The sequence below is a fragment of the Gracilinanus agilis genome, chromosome 4 (assembly GCF_016433145.1).
Source record: "Gracilinanus agilis isolate LMUSP501 chromosome 4, AgileGrace, whole genome shotgun sequence".
Classification (NCBI taxonomy): Eukaryota; Metazoa; Chordata; class Mammalia; order Didelphimorphia; family Didelphidae; genus Gracilinanus; species Gracilinanus agilis.
In genome coordinates, this window is record NC_058133.1 from 405,160,015 (window position 1) to 405,185,336 (window position 25,322).

Genomic DNA, 25,322 nt, shown 5'->3' on the forward strand with positions numbered 1-25,322 from the left:
TCAAGGCTATTTGAAGGATCAGATGTGATATTTGGCACATCTTTACCTCTTTAGGCTTCCAGAAAACTGAGATAATGTATGTAAAGAGCTTTTTGTATAAATGCCAGCTTTTTAAAAAATGAATTTTCATAATGTATCTCACTTTCTGAACTGTAAAATCTTATAGAAATTTGATATTTTAAAAATTATGTATTAAAGAAAAGGTTAAAGGTTTGCTTAACAGATTTGATCTCAAGATCTTCTAGTTGTCTGCATTTTATCTTTCAACATAGTTCCATGGTTTAAGTGTTGAAACCAGAAGAGTAGATATTTGCCTATAATTAGTTGATCCTGTATTCCTACCTCAAAATTCCATTAATTTCAATGAAAAAAGAAAGTGAATTTGTTCAAGTACTGGATAATCATTGTTTCTTGTATTTTTTACAATTACCTGACGTGGTAATAGAACATTCCTGTTTGGGAAAGCTTAGTACTTAAATTTTTTATGCAGTACAAGTTTAATTGTAATGTCATTAAGAGTTGGTGGTAATTTGAATAAACTGGGTTTGCAGAATCTTCATTTGATTTTTCACAGTATAAAAGAATATAAAGGGGCAGCTGGGTAGCTCAGTGGATTGAGAGGCCTAGAGACAGGAGGTCCTAGGTTCAAATCCGGCCTCAGACACTTCCCAGCTGTGTGACCCTAGGCAAGTCACTTGACCCCCATTGCCCACCTTTACCACTCTTCCTCCTAGGAGCAATACACAGAAGTTAAGGGTTTAAAAAAGAAAAGAATATAAAAGCCAGTCTATTCTATATCATATTACCCACAGCTCTTAAATTTTTCTTTTATAATTTGTCTCTCTCTCTTTTTTTTTAATTTAGGCCAGTATGGTAACATAGAATTACACATCAATTCTATTGGTGGGTTATATTATATAAAGGGTGAATTATGTATGATTTATTTCCATTACAGAGGAATACTACTCAGTCTTTCCCCTGGCATTTAGAGATTAAATAGGTATCATGGCAAAAACAAAAAACAACAACAACAAAACCAAAAACCCCAAACCCAACAATTTGGGTATTCTGAGTAAGATTCAGGAGGTCAAAAAAGATCTATAGGTGATGCTGACAAGATCCTGCCTTAGAGAAGCCAAAAGTGGAGGTTTGGGAGAGTGACCCACACCACACCCTCCTTTCTCCACTATTAGTTATTTCCTTACTGAGCTTACCCTGGACATACTCCAGGAAAAGAGTTTTTATGTTCTGTCCCATGAACTTGGTTTTAATAATATTTTGATAACTGTATTTCAATATAATTAAATTTTATGAAGTCCTGTGCATTTTTAAGAAATAGTTTTATTTTTAATTAGTTTTTTCAACCTTTTTGTTTTCTCTTCATCTTTCTAGTCCTAGCTCAGTAGGATAAAAGACAAAGACAAAGGCAAATTCCCTGTAAGAAATATGATTAGTCAAGCAAAATAAATTTCCTTATTGACAAGAGTTCAAAAAATACATCTTGTTCTGGACCCTGACTCCATCATCTCTCTGCCAGGGTCGATTTTATTTTACAATATAAAAACATGTCTATAAACTTAGCCAGTTTGTGTGTGTGCGTGTGTGGTGAGAGAGACATATGGAGGCAGAGGCAGAGATTTGTATGTGAGTGGAGATGGGGTGGGGATATTAAATGCCCCTACTGTTGTGTAAAGTGAGAATTGGGGACAGGGTAGATGACCAAGCTCAAGCAGCAGGTACCAAAGAAAGAGGAGAAAGAAAAACTGGATGTGACCTTGAGCAGTTCAATTAATTTCTCTTTCCTCTCAGAAACTCTAAAGACGGTATATGAATTTCAGAAAAGGTGCCAACTTGCATTGCTAGAAATTTCCTCCTCCCTGTATCAATTAAATCATAGTTCCAGTCTTTCCCTGTATCTCTATTATGCTATACATACCTTACCTAAAAATTTGTGCTTGGTTACATAAAATAAAAGTATTACAGTGGAATTCTTAAATTATATTTCTGTATATAGTATTTCTTTGAGACTATTTATAATACATTATCCAAGCACGGATTGATGCCACCCTCAGATTATACTAGATTTCTCTCCCTAGGAAAGCAAATATTTGTGTGCTTAGAGATGGTGAGGAAGATGAGAAAAAGATTAAAAACATGGAATCTTTGGGCAAATCTATATCGTATGAGTGCCCTCTTTTCTTTGTTATGTGCTTTGCGTTTTCTTCCTATTCATTTTCTTTTTTTACTCATTTAATATAATATAATCAATCCATATCATATACATGAATTAATGTATATATGTGATAAATGTCACCTCTTCTCCCCTCATTTTGTACCTAACCACACTTCGAATTGAGATCAAGATCTTTTGTGGTATTTCCTTTGGAAATGAATTGGGTAGTTGTTAAGGGGTTAGGAGTTGGCTGGTCTCTTAAAAATTCTTTTAAATTACTTTTATTTTGTAGTCATTTGCTGATAAAGACTTTGACTAGACAAAGTCATTGCAACCAATAGAAATTTATTATAAAATACTCTATAACTTTGCTATATTCTGCCAATTCAGTTAGGTTTCATCCTTGATTAATATATACATAGACAATAAATCCATTTTATGTAATAAAAGGAATATAGTTAAAGTAATACTGATCAGAGATGAAAGGCAAAGGCAACATTCTTGCCCACTGTTCTCCCTTCCTTTACCAAAATGAATTATATGTATTTTATCATTTTCCTCTAAAACCAAGTGGGATAATTGTATTTAAAGCTTTGCTTTCCCTAGAATTAAGATCTACCTGAAGACCTGCCATACTTGCTGATGTGACACTACTTCTTCCATCATTTCTTTTTGGTTTCCTATAGATAGTGGAACTACGTAAAGATTTACTATTTGCTATTCATCCAATTTTATTCACTTCTTGTGTTCTATGAAAACTTTGATTAATATTAATCTAATATCTATTGATCTTTTCATAAGAACCTATTAATAGAAAATATATTTCAGTTGGATAGGTTTTTTTAATCAAGCTCATTTTAAGAGTTGTTAGGAAAATGATATTCAAATCATAAATTAATAAAAAGTCAATAAACTAAAATATTTTAATAGGATTCACCTTATGAAAAATTGTACATGAAACTAGGTTATAAATCATAACATTCAAACAATAATAAGGCTTTTCCAACTCACCTTAATTCTAGACTTCCCTCCTCTGTTAACTATTTTCTCTATATCCTGTAGTTTGTCTGTACAATAGTTCTTTGCATTTTTTTTCCCTATTAGATTTTGAGCACCTTGAGAGCAGGGATTGGTTGGTTTTGGGCTCCCCAGAACTTAGCACAGTGCCTAGCACATAGTAGTTGCCGCAATTTGGCTTGTTAAATATGGAAGTTACCGAACTGATGTTGATCTGTATTTACTGAGTAAGCTTTGTCATCAAGAGTTGCCTATGCCAATGAAATCCCAAATTTGGACCATACATGTGCAGGGAAATGGACCAATGGTGAGATGAGTCAATGTAGATAAAAGATTGGCCTTCAAGTTAAGAAAAATTGGGTTATATCATGCTTCTGATTCATACTGGCTAAACAATTGAATGTGAGAGTAGGGACTTTTTATTTTATTTTTTTAATTTTTATACCCTGGCCCCTAGGATGGAGTCTTCCAGAGAGTATACTGATTCATTGGGTGATCACAGGCTAGTGACTTTATCTTTCAATGCCTCAGGCATCTCTTTACATCTATTGTTAGAGATAAAGTTGATTTCTTTTAATTGCAAAGAATCCCCAAGCATTGATGAAATCATATGTCTTACATCTCTACACACAAAGAGCACCCCACTCCTCACAAATAAAATAAAAAAACAGTGAACTGTTAGGTTCAAAGAATGAAAATGTGAACACCTTCCTGGACTCTGCTCTCTAGGCAGTCTGGGGAGGGGATCGAGGGAAACATAATATGCATCAATTAAATGTAGTTATCAATCCTTGTACTAGATGCCATCCTGTCTCTTTTATCCCTCCATCCTTCTCTTTGAGAATACTCCCTATCTACCCTAAATATAGGTTGTATAGACATTGTTTACATTCCATTTCCCCCATGAAAATGTGAGATCCATGAGGGCAGCAAACACATTTTTGCTTCTCTTCCTTCCCCCGCACACACTGTTTTTATATCCTCAGTGCTTAGCATGCCACATGGTACATAGTAAGAATTTTATAAATGCTTTTTGCCTGACTGGCTGTTTAGAATGTGACAGGAGTAATGGAGAAATTGAGGTAGAGTATTCTTGCAAAAGTGTTTTTCTTTTTTGATTTAAGGTCTTGTCTCCCGTGGAGTTTTGTGAAGATTGAGAAATGAGAATGTTTTGGCTCAAATTGTCCTAATCCTGTATATTGATCAGCTAATTAGTCAATAAATATTTCTTAAGAACTGACTTCGTACCAAGCATTATGCTAAACTCTGTGACCTACTGCCTCTGCCCCTTCCTTTGCCCCACAAACCCCAAAGATGGGGTAGGATTATAATCCCTGTCCAGGAAGTATTTACTTTTTTAGAGGGAAATAAGAAAATAACTAAGGACATGGGCTATGGGCAGCTGGATGGGACAGTGGATTGAGCACCAGGCCAAGAGTCAGGAAACCTGAGTTGAAATTTGGCCACAGACAATTACTACTTGTGTGACCCTGGGCAAATCACTTACCACTGTTTATCTGTTTCCTTATCTGTAAAATGAGCTGGAAAAGGAAGTAGCAAACCATTCTAGAACCTTTGCCAACAACAATAACAACAACAAAAACAAATAGATTCAGAAAGAGTCAGAAACAACTGAATGACAAACACAGTCTATACACACTGGGTAAATACAAGGTAGTCCTAGAGAAGAAAGCACAAGGCAGGGTGAGGATGTGCTACTCATCCTTATCTAGATCTACTATCTTCAAAGCCATTATTGGAAATATCTGGTGACTAGGGTTCGGAGGTGGCATATATAGAACTATGAATAGGAATAGAGAGTTTGAGAAATGGAAAAATTGAAAGATTCAGTATGTGATAAGTTTAAGTTTTCCAAAATCTGAATTAATATTAAACAATGAATTCAGGACTCTGAAAATTCCTTTTCCCCTATTATATACTCCTGAAGGATGATTATTCTTTGATAATAACCACATGGTTCATTTGCCTGGATTACGAATATTGTTAGTATTTGTGAAAAAAACCTCCTTGACATAAGCAGAGCTTATAAGTTAGCTTAGATTGTGAAAGGAAGAATTACTTTTTTAGTTCTCCTTGTTATTTTCCTAATGAGACCAAGCACAGTAGCTGCATCTCTTTCATATATTCGTGGCAGAAGGAGCTGCAGGAGAAAATACTTGATTTTCTGTAACTATGTCTAACTAGCTAACAATGGTCAGAATGCAAGTTGTCAATGTAAAGCCATTTGATTCTCTAAAATGCATAGAAGTCCAATGCTAAAACATAACATCCATAACAAAATGTTATGGTACATTGAATGGTCAGAGCACAAGTTCTGAAGTTGGAAGACTTAGGACCAATGCCCACCTCTGACACTTGCTAGCTCTATGACCTTGAATAAATTATTTAACTTTTCTGGACCTCAGTTCCCTCATTTATAATATGAGGAGATTAGACTAATGACCTCAGAGAACCCTTCCATCTCTTAGTCTATGATCCTATGTAATGATCAGTGAAGGACAAAGTTAATTGTCTCCAGAAGGGCACTTGAGAAGCTCTTCAACACCTTTCTATTTCAATTGGAGTTACTGAACAGTCTTTTTGATTGCTCCAGCTCAATGCAGGAGTGTCTTCCCTACAAAATTATCTCCATTTATCTCATTTGGATCCCTTCCTAGTTGTTTCCATGTTATCCCCTATTGATGTTTAAGCTCCTTAAAGGGTAGGGTTATCTTTGCCTTTGTTTATTTCTGCATACTGCTGGGTGCTTGGCATGCAGCATATGTTTAGTAAATGCCTGTTGACTTTACAAATAGAGAATGTTAAGAGTTTGGTAACATCTTTAGAGTTAGATTAAGGTAAAACACATAAAAGAATACAAGGATTTAGTCTTAAAGCTTTGATGTAATTTTCAGGTAAGAGGTCTGTTTTCTAGCTTTTTAGAATTCAGATTTTGGCCCTTTCTCCCTTCCATCTCCTCCCCAAGGCAGTAAATAGTGTTTTATATATATATGTGTGTGTGTGTGTGTGTGTGTGTGTGTGTGTGTTATACCAGTGCTTTCATGCAATAAATATTTCCATATTGATTATGCTATGATAAAAGACTCATATAACACATATAATAAAAAAAAAACTCATGAAGTAAATAAAGTGGATGATGCTTTGATCTGCCACCAGACTACAACAGGTCCTTCTTTGGCTGTGGGAAGCATATTTAAAATAACATTTGAACATTATGGATATCTTTGGAACTTGCTTTGCTCATAATAATTTAGTCCTTCACAAATGATCATTGGTATAATATATCTGTTACTGTATATATTGTTCTCCAGCTTCTGCTCACTTCATTTTGTATCAGTCCTTTCCAGGTTTTTCTGAACTCATTCTGCTCAAAGTACAATAGTATTCAGTTACAACCATATGCCACAACTTGTTCATCCATTCCATAAGTGATAGACAATCCCTTAGTTTTCGATTCTTTGCCACTACAAAAAGATCTGCTAAAAATATTTGGGTACAGGTAGGTCCTTTTCCCTTATCTCTGATCTCTTTGTGATACAGACCAAAGAGTGTTACTAGTATCAATTGATGCTAATATGGATAGTGGTATCAGTTTAGCTCCACCAACAGTGTATTAACATCCCAATTTTCCTATATCCCCTCTAAAATGTATAATTTTCCTTTTTCATCATGTTAGCCAATCTGATAAATATGAGATATGAGATGGTATCTCAGAGTTGTTTTAATTTGCATTTCTCTAATCAATAGTAATTTGGAGCATTTTTTCATATTACTATAGTTTTAATTTCTTCCTCTTAGAGCTGCCTGTTTATATCCTTTGATTATTTTGGGATTTGGGAATGCTTTATATTCTTATAAATTTGAGTCAATTCTTTATATATTTGAGAAATTAGGCCTTTTTCAGAGATATTTATTATAACCCTCATTTTGTTGTTTCCTTTCTAATCTTGGTTTATACAAAAACTTAAATTTAATGTAATCAAAGTTTTCCATTTCATTTTTTGTAATGTTTTATATGCCTTGTTTGTTTATAAATTCTTCCAATATCCACAAACATGACAGGTAAAGTTTTTCTATGTTCCACTAATTTTTTTATGTTATCTCCTTGAATTTCAAGATCAAATGCTCATTTCAACTTTATTCTGGTGTTTGAGATGTTGGTCTATGCCTAGTTTCTGCCATATTGTAGGATTGTCATTTTCACTACATTGGCCTAGCTTATCTATGAGCAATAATGTTTTTTCCAATTGTTTTGGCCTGACTTTATTTGTGTGAAGTGTTTTGAAATTGTGTTCATATAGTTTTTGGCTTTGTTTTCGTAGATATATCCTTAGTTATTTTATGTTGTCTAGAGTTATTTTGAATGAAATTTCTTTTTTTTTTCTATCTCTCTTGCTGTTGGACTTTGTTAGTGGTAAATAGAAATGCTGATGATTTATATGAGTTTATTTTATATCCTGTGACTTCTAAAGTTGTTAATTATTTCTGTTAGTTTTTTGGTTAATTCTCTGGGCATACCATCATATCATCTGCAAAAATTGATAGTTTTGTTTCCTCACTACATATTTTAATTCCTTAAGTTCTTTTTCTGCTCTTATTGCTATAGCTAGCATTTCTCATATTATATTAAATAGTAATGATGATATATAATATCTATCTGTAATAGTAATGAACGAAAATAAAATCCCTGATCTTATTAGGAATGGTTTAGTTTATCCCTATTACAGATAATGCTTACTGATGATTTTAAATAAATATCATTTAGCACTTTAAATATTTTCTCATTTTTTTAAAGTTAGGAATATGTGTTATGTTTTTTCAAAAGTTTTTTTCTGCATTTATTGAAGTAATCATATGGTTTCTATTGGTTTTGTTATTGATATGTTCAATTATGTTGACAGTTTTTCTAATATTTAACTATTCTTGCGTTCCTGGTATCAAACACACCAGATCGTGGTGTATGATTTTTGTGATAATCATGCTATAATCTCCTTGCTAATATTTTAGTAAAATTTTTTGCATCAATATTCCTTAGGGAAATTTGTCTATATTTTTCTTTTTCTAGCCAACACAGTGTCTAATCTTAAAGAACATTAAAGTTAGAATTTATCTTATCAATGAGTTGAGACTGTAATGAGTGATGCGATATACCTAAGGTTATTCAAGTGCTAAGTGGTAGGACCAGAATTCAAAGCCAGATTTTCTGATTTAAAAATCTGTTCATTCCCCATTACTTTATTTAGCCCGGGATTGATACACTGATGCCCAAAACTGTTCAATTTACTTTGAATGCAAATTTACTTTCTTTTTCTTTTTTTTTCAAGATGCAAAGGGACTTTATTGTCTTAGTTTAAACCAAGGGTCTCACATCAAAATGTGTGACCCCTTACTTTCTTTTAAGTAATAGAATTAGGTCTATTACATCACAACTACAATATTTCTGCTTTCAACTGAATTCAGAAAACATCAATTAAGTCCCTGTTTCATGCAAGACACTATCCTTGGCATTAGGGATATTAAAGACAGGTGTGATCTAAAGACCTTGTTCTTAAAGAACTTGCAACCTAATAGGCATAATATGGCATATAAATAAGTAATGATAGTATATGCAAGTGGGTGGGTAGGGAAAAAGACTATCCAATGTACATACTATGAAAAAAAGTAGAAGTCAGAATGATTATGTTCTTCTGAATGGTGAGAGAATGTTTCCTGGACACCCACTTTGGACTTTTAAGGAAGAGAAAGATTTCAAGAAACTAGAAGCCAAACGTTTTATTGTAGGAATAAGGGCCATGTGATCCAAACATAAAGGTAAATTTGACTTTGAGCAATTTAATAATAAAATAACAACATGAATACAGTGCTTACTCCCTGCCAGACCCCATAAATAAAGCACTTCTCATAAACCTGGAAGATCTGTGACAGGTGGAGAGAGTAAATATTTTCCAACTGAAGCTTATCTATAGGGAAAGACAAGTATTTTCAGTGAAGTTTACCTTTTGAAAATCCGATGCTTTACTCCAGCATTATACTAGCATTTTAAAAAATCTCTTGAAAAAGATTCTTTTCTTGTTCACAGACTATATATTTTAAGAATTTTCTCCCTTGAAAAATGTTTGCTAATTAAAGTTTACCTACTAATTATTTAGATGACTTTTGGTTCTTTTCATGTTCTATTTGTTAATCTGTGTCCTGAACACTGTCTCTGAGAGAAAATCAGATATCATGAATGAGTGATGTGGAGATTTAATTTAAAGCGGAGGGAAAACAAAGGCCATGGGACCTTGGCTCAGCAGTGACAATGACCTCTGTTTGTATATATAGTAGCTTTTAACATCCTAACCCTGAAGAACTCTGAATCTCAGCAGGTATTAGGAGGTAACGACATTGAGGTGCTTAATAAACATAACAGGATTTATGCTTCTAAGAGAGCAGTGTCTCTATGCCGACTAGTCATCTCGGAGCCTGTAAGCCAATTGTTATAATTATAATCATGGCTTTGGTCAGTTGTTTCAATGATGTCCAACTGTTCATGACCCCTTTGAAGGATTTCTTAGCCAAGATACTGGAGTGGTTTGCCATTTCCTTCTCTAGTTCATTTAAACATGAGGTAAATTTAGGAGGCAAACAGGGTTAAGTGACTTGCCCAGAATGACCTAGCTACTAAGTATCTAAGGTTGAATTTTGAAATTAGGTCATTCTTGACTCTAGGGTTGGTCCTTTATGCACTGAACCACCCAGAAACCAGATATGGTAAATCTGATAATATTTTGCAAATTATTGTTTTCATAAATATTACCTCAGTCTCTCTTCACAGCAACCCTGTAAGGAAAGTTGGGCAGTGATCCCTATCCATATTGGCAACTAGGTGGTACAATGGATAGAGCCCTGGACATCGAGTCCGGAATATCTGAGTTCAGATGTGATCTCAGACCCTTACACACTGTGTGACTTCTGGCTAATCACTCCAACTCGTTTGTCTCAATTTCTTCAATTTTCAAATGGGGATATTAGCCTGCCTGCCCACTTTGTGTGTGTGTGTGTGTGTGTGTGTGTGTGTATGTGTGTGTGTGTGTGTGAAAGACCAAATAAGATAATATTTAAGTGCTTTCTTAGCATAGTGTTTAACATTTGCTAGCTACTATATAAATGCTTATTCTCTTTCTCCTCCCATTTGAAGATAAGGAAACATAGGCTTAGAGAAATCTAACAACTTCATTAGATTACATCTCTTTAACCAGGTGGAGCTTGTACTCTTACTTTATGTGCCTTTAACATATTTTTGTAACTATTCCCAGGGGTAACAATTTCCCTTTGAGAGCAACATAATTTTTTTGTTTGTTTTTTTTTAACCCTTAACTTCTGTGTATTGACTTATAGGTGGAAGATTGGTAAGGGTAGGCAATGGGGGTCAAGTGACTTGCCCAGGGTCACACAGCCGGGAAGTGTCTGAGGTCAGATTTGAACCTAGAACCTCCTGTCTCTAGGCCTGACTCTCAATCCACTGAGCTACCCAGCTGCCCCCAGCAACATAATTTTTTTAACAGTTAAAAATTATTCAGAATGAAGGAGCATTAGATTAATGAGTAAGCTGAATATTACAATCCAAGATCAAAGATCTAATCTGCTTCTGAAGGGAAATTCCAACAAGGAATTCCAAAAATATTTTTTATCATTGATATGGGGAAAATTTAAACATACACATATATACAAATACACACTACCAATCTATTCTGAAATTGAAAAATTCATCTACATATGTAAATTCTAATTTATTAATTAAAATCTAATCTTGAGTCTTGTAACTTTGTCTCAGATTTCTGAATTCTGCCAAACTAATTCACTTTTCTCTACTGAGGTTAGTTTCCATATAGTGAATGTTGTTCTTCCAAGTCATGAGATTCTGTGATTCTTTAACAGGACTAGTAGCTAGAATTTTTATTGTACTTTAAGGTTTACAAGGCACTACATGATCTCTCTTGATCTCATTCTATTACTGAACTCACAGGGTTGTTAAAATGTGAAACATTTTTATCAACATATGGAATGTTGGCTTTGAAGATTATTTGTAGTAACCTGAAGCCTTATTTTCAACTGGCATCCAGCCAGTATATAGTACTAGATGTATGGTGATTTGTTTCTGTCTGATAATGTGGCTTGCTGACTCTCCAAAGTGTTTTTGTCTGGATTTCAAAATCAGACCTAAATGCTTTGGTATTATTTGTTGGTTCTTGTGGTGGTCTTTTTGTTCTTTATTATGGAAAGTTGACTACATTTATTGGTTTAAAAGGTTTCTCCTCTATTTTCTCTAACTTCAGAGGATTTGATTTAACTTTTGATTAACAATAAAAATTATTTTTTATCATAATGTTTAAGTAAATTCAAGTGTTTTTAACTTTTGCCTTAAATGTGTATTATTAAAATGTATATGTAGTATTTTACTTTAAAGGTTTCTAAGAATATCTTTAAGGGGCCTTCTTGAGGTAGAATTGACTCTTCTGTGAATTTTCCATGCTACTCTCATATTTCCTATGTATGTAATAATTTTTCAACTTATTTGTATTTGTAATTTATATAAACAAGTGGTTCCACTGTTAGACTGTATTGTCTTTGAGAAAGGTATTATATTTTCCTTTACCTTTGTTACCCCAGGGCCTAAAATGGAGTCTTGAATAACAAGAAATGTTAAGTGCTTAATTTTTTTTTTTTTGCTTTAACAAAGGATGTTTGTGTGATTAAAAAAAAGACTCAGGAGAGAAGGAGCTATTATAAAGTTAAAATCAACATGGAGCTACTACATAGTCTAGTAGATAGAGAGCAAGGCCTGGAGATGAGAGATCCTGAGTTCAAATTTGACCTCAGACACTTCCTACCTCTTTGACCCTGGTTAAGTCACTTAACCCCAACTGCCTAGCCTTTACTGCTGTGCTGCATTGAAATAATATCTGTCTCTAAGAAAGAGGCTAAAGGTTTTAAAAATAAAAAAATAAGACTGAGCAACTGGTCTGTTAAGAGAGAGAGATGAAATCATGAAGTCATGGAAGAATTGGGATGTGAATCTAGGTGATTGGAAGTATGATGGTGCTTTTAATTAGAAAAAGGGAAGTTTGGAGAAGGAGTTGATTTAATGGAGAAAATAATTAATGCCATTTTGGAAATAGTGAGTTTGAGATGCCTGAGAGACATTGAATTGTAGATCCATGTGACCTTCAACAAATAATTTAATCTCTTTTCTTTAAGAATTATGAGAGTATTAGACTATTAAGTCATTTCTAAAACTGTCATATTATATCTAGCAGATAGTGAATGATTAGTACTCAAGAGAGACAATAGCACTGAATAAATGATCTAGAAGTCTCCTGCAAAGAGATGATTGAATTCATGGGAACTAATATGATCTTTAGAAGGGTAGAGAGAGAGAGATGAAGAGAGCAGTGGGAATAAAGCATTGGATGGGTGAGTGATATGGATGGAAAACAAAAAAGTTAAGAGGCTATAAATCAGTGATATTCATGAAAAGGATTCTTGTCTAGTTGGGAAGTAGAAATAGGAGAGAGAAATGTTAAAAAAGTGAATAAAGGACCAAATAAACAGGAGGGAGAATATTCAACTCCGTCACGGTAAATAAAGATGAAGAATGAGAATTATTGGATTTAAAAATTAAGAGAAAACAGTTTCAGTTCAGTAAGAGAACATTTCCAGTTGCATGATGAAGTTAGGAGCCACCACCATCCCTATCTTTGTATATGCATGACTCCAAGCATTCTTTATGTTGGTGGGGTATAAAGTCTGACTTTAGGTATGAAGTGACACAGAGTCAACTTTAGGCACTCACTTCTATTTCCAATTCTTGAGGAGACTCAGCTTCAAATGAAAAAGACCTTTGAGAGGAAAGGGAAGGATTCTTCCAGATCTGATCAAATGACCCTTCCAGTCCCATATAGCTCGTCTTGTCCTCTCTTCTGACTGGTACTTAGCCTATACCTTCTACCATGTAGTGGGTGAGACTGGAATCAGGACTGGTATAGTTCCTGTAACCAAAGAAGTCTTGAGAACCTTCCACAAAACCTTAATGGTAGAGTAAATCTAGGGTTTCTTCCCCTCCTCTTTTCTCTCCTTTTCTTCAGGTATTCAGCTCATTCTTTGAAGGGCGGTTATGTGATGCAGTTGATAGAGTACTAGGCTTGGAGTCAGGAAGAAATGACTTCATATGTGGCTGTAGCCACTTCCTAGCTGTGTGACTGGGCAAGTCTGTTTGCCTCAGTTTCCTCATCTGTCAAATGAGCTGGAGAAGCAAACCACCCCAGTATTTTTTCCAAGAAAACCTAAATTGAGTCACATAGAGTTGGACATGACTAAAAAACAACAAAACATTCCTCAAAAGGATAGGGGCTGTCCACATCCCCATCTCCCTGTTCCTTTATATCATTGGCTTACATGGGAGGCTTCCTGGATGCTAGTGGTCCAACAGCCTGAAGGAAGGAAATAGTCCTGGGGGAGATGTGGACAAGAGCATTCTTTTTTTTCTTGGTTTGGTATCTGAGTTCCCTCAGTCTCCATTTAAAAGTGTCTTTGGGCTTACCTTAGACTTGTTTACAACTTTGATGCTGTTTATAGTTATCTGCACATTTGTCTCATCCTCTATAATAGAATGAAGCTTCTTGAAGGTAAGACTATTTCATTCTCTGGAATAAATTATAAACTCATATACTAGGACTATGTTTTACTCATTGCTTTGTTGTGCAGATCAATCATATAACATTTAAAGCCCTTTCTTATCAAATAGCACTGCAAATATAGAGATGATGGATTTGGAGTCAGGAAGACCTGTATTCAAATGCTGCCCCACCTTAGGCATATTATTTAATATTTCATCTTCAGTTTCCTAATCTGTAAGATGGGAATAATAGGCCTTTCTTCACTGGATTGTTGTGAAAACCTTAATGCACTTTATAAAAGCTAGCTGTTACTATTCATATTTTAGCCCACTATAACCTAATGACACTTTTCAGGTTACCAATCCTTCATTCTCCAAACCCCATCCCCCAACCAAAAAACCTCTACATGCATAACTACATCTACGACTTTGGCTTAAAATTAATGTTAATTGTTTTGTTAAAGTGAATGAGGGATAATTGCTAAAAGTATCTTAAGAGGAAATCTCCAACTGGAGTACCATGGTGATGTTTTGTCTGCTTGCCTCAATTTATTTTCTTCTCAGTTTTCTAGTTATAAAAAAAAAAAAAAAACAAAACTACTTATTACCACCTGGCTCTAGAGTTAAATAGGTGTGAGTTCCATACTGCTGAGTTTAACTGTTATTAGCACTTCTAAAAGGTGTTGAGGCCTGGAGAAGGTGTTTGGGCTAAAAACTGCCTCAGTATAGTCTGGCTTCTCTGGAGACTTATGGGAAGGAGGTTTTAGGTGGGACCTGAGAGTTTGGTTTTGGGTTTTATGATTTTTAAAATTTTAATTTCGTCTATTTTTTGGTAATTCCCAGAGTTGAGTGGTATCTTTAAATCATTATCTTTGGTGTTTCTTAATGTGAAAAGATGACATTTTTGGTCACCAAAACATTGTCATTCTAAAACCTCAGTCCCCCCCCCCCATTTCTTTCTAGTAACTCTAAAACTGTGGAGATCCAACAACTTATTTATGAACAAACTTTTACATTGTGCAAAGATTGCTACCCCTTGGAGTGGTCAAATGATTTAAAATTACACTCTATCTTTATCTTTCCATTGGGCTCTAACTAATTTCTTTATTTTATGTAATTATACCATTGTATAATGAAATTTGAAATGCATGGGATTCAGTGTTAGTCCTATGTGAGACCTAGCTGTGTATAAATATTAGATGATGGACTTCTTGGCTCCTTGAGGGCAGGAAGTGTGTCTTATACTTCTGAATGATCTCCCATAGCAAAGCACTCTGCCAGTGAACATGAAGTTGGTTGTCATGCACATAGCAGCTGCATGTTAGAAGTTTGTTGACATAATAGGGTTTCTCACCCCAACTCAGCTCTCACCCAGCACCTTCCTTTCTAAAATTATCTTCTATTTCTTCATATGTATCTTGTATGTACCTATTTGTACACAGATTTTATCCAAGATAAGGATATAAATTCATTAAAGGCAAAGACCATTTTTTCTTGTTCTTTATAGCAGTGGCATTTAGCACATAGTAATAACAAACTAAATGCCTATTGATTCATTGGACATAACATAGCTTTGTCATTATCTTTTATATGTACACAAATAGGAGATGCTTTTTGTTTTAGACATTGAATATGACTATCATCAAAGAAGTTAAAAGTGGCAAGGTGTATGGAGCACCAGAAATGTTAATGAATAATATGATAATTAAAAAGTATTTGTAAACAGTTATGTGAAAGATTGATCATGAGATAGTCAAATTACTTTTACTTAGCTAACATATGCTATTTAATTAAAAAAAAATGAATGTAAAATTCCTGTGCTTATTTAGATGTTTAGAGTGAAAAGAAACTAGGCAAGATAAAGAGAAGAATTAACCCATCACATGAAGTCCAAAGTCGGGTATTTTTCTAAGGATATTGTTGTTTTCTAATACACACAGAGATAATGTACTGAACAGGCTCCAGCTATCCTCTGTTGGAAGGACATAATAAGGTCAAGCACCATTTTACAAATCTCTCATCTCCTTCTCTAGTATATAACTTTACATTGTAAAGAATAAACATCTGTGCTTCTATGACATGCAAGTCTTACCCGAGGGACATCAATCTGCTTTTCTAAAGTCTACATCATCTTTAAAAAATTAGCCCACTGACCTGCAAAAATCTTTTCTTCCTGTCTTTTCATATTCACTTGTTGAATGAAAGGGGGAAATCACCATTTGCTATAAAATAGGCTTCAAATGTGAAGTCGTGTCCACATAAATTCGTATAATGATTATTACAACTAATAATCAAAAACATGAAAAGAGAATATTAATTTCAGAGATATACCCCACACATAAGTATTTGGCCCAATTTCCTTTGTAAGAATATTAAGTGTTTTCTGATAGATCTTTGAACTACATAAGGGAACAGTAAGAAAATTATTAATAGATAAAATTGGTTAAAATAATAACTACTTCTATAAAGGATTATTTTGTGCAGCTGTCATGTAAAGTTGCTTCTTAAATAAACATTATGAAATTATAGACATAAAGACATTGTTTTTTGTGCTTGACAAAGATGTGGCCTTACATTGTGTAAAAAAACTAGATTACCATGGGGAGAAGCAAATGGGCATTATGAGTGTTTCTTGCATTATATTCCTATTCTGCACCTGATCCACTTAACTATCCACATGCTACCTATTACTTCCTAAGGGTGTATGCTAATGTTATTTCAGTGGTACAGCTTAGGCATGCCTTGATTATTATCATTTCTGTTGTTTAATATTTGCAGATTTGCCCACCATATGTTAGGTGCTCTAAAGTGTTGTTTGTGTGCTTAACGAGTTTTTGTGTTTAGTGTTAATTGCTGCTCTGCTGGAATTATTTATTTTATTTTATTTTAGTCTTATATCTATCTCCCTTCTTAAAACTAGCATTAGTTCCACTTTAAATGGATTTCTTTTCCATCATTTTTAAAAGCTTTTCAAGCTGAATAATCTGATGGATTTCAATTTAAGATCTGAGATGCTGAAACTGACTGTTCCTGCTCTGAAGGAAAGGGAATCGTTTTGGCCGAAGGGAAAAGTGCTTCACAGCTGCTCTGATAAGGCTGATGGTTGGATTGATATTTTTCATTAGAAAAAAAAAATCGGCTACAGCCAAGAGCCTTGATTACTTTTAAAATGTTCTGTATTAAACTGCAGTTGCACTTTTGTAACCAGAGACTGTGTTTATTTTCAGCACTGGCAATTCTGCCTAATGAATCAACTGGTGTTGAATTCACAAAGGGATATGCGGTTTTCTTTCTTCCATCTGGTTGCCAAATGAGCATGTTCTTTCTGTTTTTGTTAGTACTATACTAGCTTTCAAGGACCAACTGCATAGTAATGTTGATGCCATGACTAGAATGTTTGACTCCTGAGATCTTCCTTGGTCTTCTGCCTGCCATAGATTTTGTTTTTTTCTTTGAAGTAGAAGGTATAAATTGAATCACCAAGAAGGGAAAGGATATTCTTTTTACAATACCTAAGCTCTGGGAAAGGTGCTTTTCCAAGGTGCTTTTTACTTAGCTAAAAAGAAAATTGGTGGGGTAGCTCAATAGATTGAGAGCCAGGTCTATGAGCAGGAGGTCTTGGATTCAAATATGGCCTCAGACATTTCCTTGCTGTGTGACCTTGGGTAAGTCAGTTAAATCAGTTGACTAGCCCTTGAAACCAATACACAATATTGGTTCTAAAACAGAAGATAAGGGTTTTTAAAAAAAAAATAATTGAGGATATAAATTTGTAGTGAATCTAGCTAGCCTATTTTCATTACTTTCTCCAACATGTAAAGTATATTTTAAGGGTTATTGAAGATTGGTGAAAGATAGAGTGGGAGCAGCAGAAAGATATTAAGCAAGGTAGAGAGAGTACCATTTTGAAATGCTTCATTGTAGGTCCAAGGGAGCAAAATAACCCCAAAACAGGGAAGGATCTAGGACTTGAAGGTTATCATGAAAATTAAGAACAGGATAAATAAGAATAAACAGTGAGAAAAGTTCAAATACACAAGATTATGATCATACAGTTTTTCAGTTCCCTGGAGATAATGGTACAGTTATTTTTTTTTAATTAAGTTATGTGGGCAGATGGGGAATACTCTGTGTGTCTGTGTGTGTGTGATCATCTCTACAATATTCCATCTATAGATAGAACTAAACTGACAGACACAAAGCCACTATCATAGTTAGAAGTTGCTAGAATAAATGGATGGAATTAAGACTTAAAAGGTAGAAAATAGAGATAGATGAAAATCACTCTTTAAAAAAATAGTCCTCTTAGGGGCAGCTGGGTAGCTCAGTGGATTGAGAGCCAGGCCTAGAGACAGGAGGTCCTAGGTTCAAATCCGGCCTCAGACACTTCCCAGCTGTGTGACCCTGGGCAAGTCACTTGACCCCCATTGCCTACCCTTGCCAATCTTCCACCTATAAATCAATACACAGAAGTTAAGGGTTTAAAATTTTAAAAAAAAATAGTCCTCTCCCTGTTTGGAGCCTAGAAATAGAATGAAGAAAACAACTTGATCTTCTTTAGCCCAAGAGAAATTCGAATATAGAAAGTTATTTGGAAAAGTCAAAACTTGCAGAAACACTGGGGTAGAGAGTGAAGTTGATGAAAGGTGTGATTTGTCAATGAGTTCCCCAGTTCCTCCTTCAACCTATGGGTGGTTAAGGTAGAAGAGAGATAGTATTCTTGAGCTGAAGTGGCTCATTAAGTGAGAGATCAGGGTGTCAGAAAAGTCATTAAGAAAAACCTTTCGAAGGCAGTCATTATTTTGTTGATCCCCAAGGCTCAGGGACATTGCCTTACATATAGTATGTGCTTCATACTATTTTTATTTATTAAACTGACCTAGGATGATGGCAATGATTGAATTGAAGAGATGAGACTTCTTAGCCAGATTCTTAAGTCATTATGGAAAAGAAAGATGGCAGCACTGAGCATTTGCACATAGTGAAGGCAGGTGCTTCAGAGGAAGAGAGGTTGTGAATGTCTTAAAGAGAGTCTGGAAGTGGCATTGGGGAGCAAGAGTACTTTGACTTCTCTTGGCACTGTTTGGAAATGAGGTAAGGAGAATATGAGGCTTCCAGCACCGAAAGGGAGTGGTCAGAGCAATTGTCAAAAGAAACCATGAAAACTGACTTTGGCTTTAGCTTTCTTTCCTTATCAAAGAAATTTCTTGTTTGAATCATCTAAGGAACAGTTTTTCAGTTTGGGGATTAACTGAATTTTGTTTCCTCTTGCCTTGGGTAAAGTAGGCCTTTATAAGAAGTGTTACTGTAATTGATTTGAGTGGAATTGAGTTAAAGAGCTTGTAGTTCAAGAGACCTCTTTCATTACCATGATTTCCCAAAATATACATAAAGCTACAGAGACTTTTTGACCTGTTTTCCAAGGAGGGATTATGATTACTAGCCTGGGGCACAGAATTTATCAGTCAACAAGCACTTACTAAGGTCCTACTGTGTGCCATTCTGAGGATACCAGGAAAAAAAAGGAATCCTCCTTTATAACTAGAAGACCTCGATTCTACTCTCAGCTCTGCAATGCACTATTTTGGGGCAGATCAGTTAACTTCTTTTGAGCTCAGTTTCCTTATGTCTAAAATGGGTGAGGGTAAAGGGTATGCTAGATAATTATTAAATGGTTTAACAATTCTAAACATTCTCTACATTTTCTTGTTTTGTGTCTTCCCTAGAGTCATTCTCAAGTTTAATAGGTTAAAATGTTGCTCTTTAGAAAATTCCTTCTGACTGAGTTCTTGCCTAAGTAGCAGTCTAGATACTTAAATCAGGCAAATTCTAAATTCTTAGGAGATCCTAACCTGTTCATATTTTTAAACCTTGTCCACATCCTTCCTTGGCTTGTCCTCTTTTTACAGTTTGGCTTCTGGTTCCTCTTAGAGCCATCAGAATAGTTTTCTCCTTAGTAAACACCCAAGTTGTTGCTGTTTCACTTTTTCCTTTGAATGGGACATTTCAGTATTGGCTTGTACCGATGGCTGCTTTGTTGCCAACTGTTATTAAACTTTCCTTTCTGTATGTAACCTATCTTCCTCCTATGTCCCTTTCCATCTAATATGAACAGTTTTATACATTCCAGCAATGCTCAGCATGATGCCGTGCCCATTTGTTATGTGCTGTAAACAAGCTATAACAGAACCAACTTAGCCAAATTTCATTTAATGAGCATTCCTTAGTGCTGGAAAAATAATTACACTTCCTTGGAAACTCTGAATTCCTTCATTGTTCTATAGGTCCTTGATGCTGAGTAAGGAATTCCTTTGCCAAAGTATATTTTTATATGTTTTTTTAGGTGGGATGGGTAGGTAGGAGTGACAGAGAATGGGAAAAGATACTCTTGTCCCTTTTTTAATTAGAGGGTTTACTTAGGAGGCCTTTGCTTATTTAACTTCTTTGCAGCCAGTTTTTTTCCAAAACCTACATATGAGAAAATAAAAATGCTTTTTAGTGTCTCTTTTGATCTCTTAAAAAAGAGATTTTTCTATGTTATAAAATAGAGAAGTAATTTCACCACCAATCTTTGCTCTACTTCTTAAAAGTTTATAGTTAACTAGCAATAATTTGAATTGTAATTTGTCTAAGGCAAATCTTGCTTTGCTTAACTATAGGTGATAAAGTTCTTCATTTAAAAAATTCATTATTCTCCTTGACTTTTATTTTTCCCACTCAAGTATTTTAGATCCAGACCCTTAATTTTTCTCTTTCCTTCTTGCGAAATCAAAGGCAGGGTAACCAGAGTATAGGTTTGATGTTGTTCATTAATTTCTAACTCAGAAGGAGAGAACACAAGAGCTCTAGTGAGGAGTCGAGACAAATTTTCAGTTCCCCTACAGAAAGATTTCGACAATGTGATTTATTTGTTTATTCATTCATTCAATCAATCAATCAATCAATCTCTTTACTCTCTTTTAAAAATTGGATATTATGGATGGAGAGGTAATTTCCCCATGAATCGCCACTCTCTTGCTAGTGGAGGGAGGAAGGTAAGGGAACTCCCTCTGTCTTTGCAGATGGGCAGCTACTCAGCACCTGGTAGTCCTAGGGACTTGCTTGGATCATTGAGAAGTAAGATGTCTGGCCTGAGGTCACAAAGCTATCATGTTTGAAGTGAGATTTGGACTTGGCTCTTCTTATCTAGGAAGTTTACAGTAAACCTGCCTGCCTTTCATTGTATATATACATAATAGGTATATGTTTATGTGCATACACATAAGTATATGCTGGGTTAAAAAATATTAGTGTTGTTTTAACTTTGGAAGCTGAACATTTTTTGTAGGAGGTATACCCCTTGTATGTACATATATTTATCTAATATTTACTTATATAATATTCATACAATATTTAATGATTCTGGTAACTGACATTTTCTAATTAACTTATTCTGACTACTAACAAATTTACCTTCTTTTAAACTGTTTCCAATTTATCTTTTTTGAAACAATTTCTGGGTAGCTAAGTGGCACATTGGTGGCACATTGGATAGGGTACTGGACCTAGAATCAGAAAGACTCATCTTCTTGAGTTCAAATCTGGCCTCAGATACTTCCTTGCTGTGTGACCCTGGACAAGTCACTTAGCCCTTTTTGCCTCAGTCTCCTCATCTGTCAGATGAGCTGGAGAAGGAAATGGCAAACCACTCTAGTATCTTTGCCAAGGAAACACCAAATTAGGTTGTGATGTGTCAGGTAATACTGAAAAACTACTGGACAAAAACTCTTTCTAGATTATAGTTACAAATCTCCCAAATGGAGCAAAATAAACCTTAATAGATAATCTGAATTCCAATTGCCAACACAATAAAGTTGCATTCTTAATTAATTTCCATGCACTTTTCTGTATAAACTCTGGAAAACTCATAGTTTAGAGGTTTGTCTAACAATTGATTATATCTTGTTCCTATTCGTGATATTTAATTTCAGCTGGGCATACATATTAATGAATATATTCTTGATGCTGGATATTTATCAGTATCTTTCTGGAAACACTTTTTAAGCATTTCTTTCATCTGATGTTTTAATTCCAAAAAGTGTTAATGTCAATTTACCATCAACATTCATTAAGGTTCTTGTAGGGTATTCTGTGCTAGGTACAGAAGACAAAAAAAAAAAAAAAAAATTAAAAAAAAATCCAGCGACCCTTAAGGAACTCATTACAAATTTAGACCTACATGGTATACAAATTTTATGAGTGCTAACACATTTTATTATTCAACTTTTCCACCTATTCAACATATTTATGGAAATGATTTACATTCTCAATGAGGAAAGGTTTTTTTGAAAGGATCAATGAAAGGGAATAAGCAGGTTATCAAAAAAGTATTACTCCATACCTGGGTACTCTAAGATTTAAGTTAATGTCCAGTTCTTCAGGTATTATATTTATAAGGTTTATTATCTGACAAAACAAAACCATGTGACTAAGTTTTTTTACCTGCTTGAAAAAGCCCGATTTGCCAAAGCCGCCAATAGGAAGGAAAAGAGAGCTAGACGTGGAACTCCACCCAATTTATATCCTGTCTATGTCAGCACGTAAGGACAGGAAGTGAGTAGGGTTCTGGGAATCATAGTTTTACTGGGGGATTATAGTTTTTAGGGTAACAGATTCTAATTTCACAGTACCTGGGTATCTTCACAACTGATCATAAGGTATAGAGAATATAAGCTTCTGCCTTGTTTATTGTTTGTTGGCTAAACCGATTCACTAGTAGAATCATTCAGTAGAGTCAAATGTCACATTCAAGGTCCTTTGTGGCTCAGTGGATTGAGAGCTAGACCAGAGACATGAGGTCCTGGATTCGGTCTGACCTCAGACACTTCCTAGCTCTGTGACCCCAGTAAGTCATTTACCCTCCATTGCCTAGCTCTTACTGCTTTCTGCCTTAGAACCAATATACAGTGTTGATACTAAGACAAGAGGGTAAGGATTTAAAAAATTAAAATAAAAAAAAATGCAAAATACCTTCCAGGATTGAACTAAAGGACTAATTGCTAAGATCAAGGAAAGCTTAAAAATGAAGACATTTGCTTATTGAAGGTATTTGCCACTATCTTAAAGGAGGTCCTGTTCAGAATCCAAGTCAAGATGGGCCTCTAGATGATTCTGATTATGGATGGTACTGTATCCATTGCATCAAAAGCTGGGAACACTGCCTTCTCAGTGTATTATTCAAAAGAGTTTGGCCACTGAATAGAATTAAAAAGATAAAGACTCATTATTGTCCAGAGTATGATATGCAGTTGGATAGGTGATATTCATCCATCAGAACATATTTATATGATTTAGAGTTATATTGACTTATAACTATATAATACTGCAAGCCACGAAGAATATCTAGGCTCCAAAGAATTGAGTTTGAGGATCCACCAAAGGGCAATGGCAGAGTAGTAGTATATGGTGGACATAATCAGGCAGCTACTAAAGCAAGAAATTAGACAGTATGAAGGATTGTACTGGAAAAAAAGTATGACTGGGGAAAAGAATTAACTAGTTACTTAGTGAAAGCTAGAGCTATATAATGAATAACCTATACACTTCATTGATATCCATGCACATGCCAGGAAAATGAGATTTTCTCAGCTTGGTATGTGGAGCTCTTTGGGCAAATTTATGGTAGGACATGGATAAGAGCTGCACAGGTCATCTGTCATGGGTAGCTGATAGTTTGCATTGTTGGCAGGAAAACCTGAATTTGATGAGAATACAGATCACTGGATCCTTGGTGTACCACATGACTTTGCTTATAGGTGAAGAATTTGTGTATCAGAAACACGAATTCATCCTAGTATTCACATAGTAATAGTAATAAGAGATTTAAATGAGAGACAAAAGGGAGGGATCGAGGTTTGGAGTTCTGCTTAGGATAAAGAAAATATGAAACATTTACTTTTTATGTAAAAGCAAGGAAATAGAAAATAATTCAATAAATATAGTGCCATCAAGATTATATCTGAAGGACAGAGAAGAAATGGAAGGAAAAAGAAGCAAAATTAGGCAAAGGAGCAAAGAAAGACAAAAACACAAAGGACCTGAGATAGATACAAAGGGAAAGACATGAGCTGGGGCAGAAAAAAAGATTTATAATATTCTGAGATAAGTAATTTAGGTCTGGTAACTGATCTGGATATTTATCACTGAAACTGAAATTCAAAGACCAAAAATTTAGGTTTTAATATCTAATACCTAGTTTTGGAAACTGGAATTTTCTCAAGTGGTTGAAGTAAATCCTTCCATTGTTTCTTTCAAATGAATCATCAAATTCCCAAATGCTCAACAGCAGTTAGAGCATCAGGTTTCTTCATGACACTGTGGTTTTGTCCAGTTTCTCAACACTTTATTTAATGAACTGTAAATAATTATGAAATAGCACATTGGAAATAATAAACCATTCTTTTTGTCTTTTAAATTATGGCCATCTTGGGAGGGCTTTACTATTTGGGAACTTGATGCAAAGACATTTTGGAAATAAATTTTTCTTGCCACATAACTTTGTTTAAACTTTTGCATATTTCTAAAAATATATCTATTTATTTCAGTCACCAAACACAGACAACATGTTGGGATCATCCTAAAATGACAGAACTCTTTCAGTCCCTTGGTGAGTATGATTTTATTGAATAGTAGTTACTCAAGGAATTTTATTAAACTACTGAGCTCTGTGTTCTCTTCATTGGGTGAAATTCTTTGCCAGCATATCAGATATCATGTGGTATGGTGAAAAGTCACCTACTTAGGGCAGCTAGTTTGCTCAGTTGATAAATAATGGTCCTGTAGACTGAAGATCCTAAATTCAAATGTGACCTCAGACATTTCCTAGCTGTGTGACCCTGGGCAAGTCACTTAGCCCCCATTGCCCAGCCTATACCACTTTTTCCACCTTAGAACTAATGTTTAGTATTGATTCTAAGATGGAAGGTAAGAGTTTTTTTTTAAAGAAAATAAAAAGGCACCTGCTCTGCTTTATCCACAAAGAATTCAATGTCAGGAAATAGATAGAAGCTATGAATTTATCGTGTGTTCATTTCTAAGAACAATGTAATATCAAAAGAATTTCTACTATATCGGCTTAACCTCTCTTCTGAGTGTTAATCATAGCTTGCATTTGAGTGAGTCTAAAAGAAATTTCAAGACACCAGTAGCCCTCAGTTTCCTTTCTACAAGAATTTACTTCTGTTAATCTGATTGCTATACAGGGCAGTTTCTTCTATTCTATTGAGCCTACCTATGTTAAGCATAAAAGATTTTTATTCTATATACCCTTACTTTTATTTTTAACTAAGGTCTACCAGGAAGAATGCTAGCTTTGGAGCCAAGAAAGATCTGGATTCAAATTCTTGTTATTCTTTGTGCAACCTTGGGCATGATGTTCTCTCCTCATGAGAAAATATGAAATAATACTAGTTGCAT

General features: G+C 34.8%; 1 protein-coding gene across 1 annotated transcript in view; it reads left to right on the forward strand.

Annotated features, from left to right (window-relative positions):
- Positions 1–25,322, forward strand: part of UTRN (utrophin) — a 674,836-nt gene that overhangs the window by 551,700 nt on the left and 97,814 nt on the right. The window contains exon 59 of the mRNA XM_044675452.1: positions 24,452–24,513. Within this exon, the coding sequence (XP_044531387.1) occupies positions 24,452–24,513 (62 nt within the window). The remainder of the gene's footprint in view (positions 1–24,451; positions 24,514–25,322) is intronic.